General features: G+C 36.0%; 1 protein-coding gene across 1 annotated transcript in view; it reads right to left on the bottom strand.

Annotated features, from left to right (window-relative positions):
• Window positions 1-2,567, bottom strand: part of INTS4 (integrator complex subunit 4) — a 108,765-nt gene that overhangs the window by 87,628 nt on the left and 18,570 nt on the right. The window contains exon 4 of the mRNA XM_004708938.2: window positions 812-822. Within this exon, the coding sequence (XP_004708995.1) occupies window positions 812-822 (11 nt within the window). The remainder of the gene's footprint in view (window positions 1-811; window positions 823-2,567) is intronic.

The raw sequence follows: 2,567 nt of genomic DNA, 5'->3' as shown, positions 1-2,567 counted from the left end.
TGCACATATCTTATTTTGAAGTAAAAAAGGTGGGGCAAAAACACGTGACGGGCCGGATAACTATCCTCGGCGGGCCACATGTGGGGCCACATGCTTTGTGGGGGAAGAGAGGAAAAGAGAGGAACTAATATCAAAGGCTCAATAGAAAGTAACTGTTTAGAAAATAATGATGGCAACATAAGTACAAATATGCTTGATACAATTAATATATGAAATGTTATCAGAGTTGTAAAAGCCCCCAATAAAATCTTTTAATAAAAAGTAAAAATAAAAGAAATAAAATGTTTTGTGTTATCATTAGTGGTGTTTATGTATTAGATATGCATATCCTCAGAGTCCCTAGCCCAGTGCTTGTCAAGGACTTACAGCAATCATACTAAACACAGAAACCAAACTCACTGCCAACAAGTCGAATCTAATTGTAGGCCCCTATGACACAGAGCAGAGCTGCCCCATGGGTTCCAAGGCTGTGCTCGTTATGGAAGCAGACCCCTACACCGTTCTCCAGCTGCCAAATTAACATAAAACACTTCTGGCCCACAGAGAGGGAACTACATTTTTGGAACTGAAAGTACATGCAGCGTCATCATCAGAAGACTCTTATTTGAAGGCTAGTCGGGAGAAAGACAAGGATTTCTACTTCCCCAAAGAGTTAGTCTCGGAAACTGACAGGGGTAGTTCTACTCTGTCTGATAGGGTCGCTATAAGTCAGAAGGGACTCAGTGGCAATGAGGTTTTGGGGGGTAAGCAAAATCAAAGGACTCAGTCCTGCTAATACTCAGCTATAGTAGCATTACTTACCTAGGTTCACCTCTCTATCATCTGCAAAATGAAGGAATTAAGTAAGATGACCTCAAAGTCACTCAGAGATAATGTGAAAAAATCTATGGCTCCCAATCAATAGACAGGCCTACCAGTACAGGACAGCACCGGAGTACCCTTCCTTAAAGGAAAGAGTGCTGGTAACTGTGAGGGTTACAATCAACAGCGGGAAACAAAAGGCGTATGAATTGCTGAATGAAAAACAAATTTGCTGTGTCAAGTTTTCAGGCCAATCACAACAAAGTTTAAATGAAGTAAAATCATAGTAAACATCCTACTACCCTTCTTAAAAGAAACCTTGATATTACTTGCCAGTCATTTTCCCTTACTGTTTGACAGTATCAATTTATGTTGTTATAAAGCACTTATTTCACTATCTTGTATTAGTTTCCTATATTTTGAAATCTGTCTCCTGCTCCCAAAACTGTAAACTCCATTAAGACAGAATGGGTGGAGGGGGAGGTCTACAGTGCCATGAAAATCTCCAGTTTTAAAATATGGAATTCTTTCAGGTTTGGTATGTAAGACTTTTCCATGGGAAAAAGTATACTTCTGCAAATGGCAATGTAAATGTTCTGGTTCTTTTAAAACTGTCTTGATGAAACTGATACTAAAAACTAAAAACACTGCTATCAGGTTGATTCTGACTTAGAGGCCCTGCAGGTTAGAGTACAATTAATTGCCCATTAGTCCTAGGCTGTAATCTGGATGGAAGCAGACTGCCACACCTTTCTCCTATGGAGTGATTGCCAGGTTAGAAATGCTGACCTTTGGTTAAAACCCCCCAAAACTGGTACCTGAAACTAGTATAAAACTTAAAACTCATTGCCAGTCATTTTCACTCCTAGCAACCCTATAGGATAGAGTAGAACTGCCCCTCTGGGTTTCGGAGGCCGTAACTCTTTATAGGTATAGAAAGCCTCATCTTGGTTATTATAAATTACAGCATAAACTGAAATAGTTCTTTGGTAAACCAATGTGACAATATTTGGCGAAATCAATAGTATGTTTTATTCCCTGACTCAGTAATCACCTTCCAGAATTTATCCTAAAGAATACATGTAAGAGAAGCATGAACAAATGTATTTGTTCTGTCACTATTTATTAAAAGCAAATAACCAGAAGCATACTATTGTACCTATCAATATATGAATATTATATACAAGGAGAAAGCATATGCAATTTTAAGTAGTCATAGTAAAATGCAAAAGAGTATGTTCACTGTGAGTAACCATATAAAAGTAGAAGGTGACATATAAAACAAATTATTTTGTGGAAGTATTAGAAAAATTATTAAATATCCTTTGATGCTATAATGATACAGTTCTTTCAGTAAAATAGACAATTTCCCCCCGCCCAAAAATGTTTTGGTTTCCTGTGAATTATAAATCTTGAATCAAAATTCAATACAAATTTTACCTTTACATTTTTTCTAATAAAAATTGAAAACTCAACCACAGCAATGGCCTACACAATCAAGATATTGTTATCATTTAAAAATTGTTCAACAAATGAATTTAGATTTACCTCTCAATTCATCTAACACTAATTACTCCGTTTCTAAAATTTACAGACTTAATGTTGCCTTGTTTAAATAGCTATATGCAAAAACTAAATAAAACTATTCTTTGAATCTAGAGCTGTATGAGCTCCCATTTAAAAAAAACATACACAACTATTCTTTGAAATTATAATACTTCTGTCAAATCAACAGAATTACAATATTTTCAGAAACAGCAACAACG

The sequence above is a fragment of the Echinops telfairi genome, unplaced genomic scaffold (genome assembly GCF_000313985.2).
Source record: "Echinops telfairi isolate 266 unplaced genomic scaffold, ASM31398v2 ScPeMD7_1713;HRSCAF=2227, whole genome shotgun sequence".
Taxonomy (NCBI): domain Eukaryota; kingdom Metazoa; phylum Chordata; class Mammalia; order Afrosoricida; family Tenrecidae; genus Echinops; species Echinops telfairi.
This window is presented reverse-complemented; position numbering and strand designations above follow the sequence as displayed.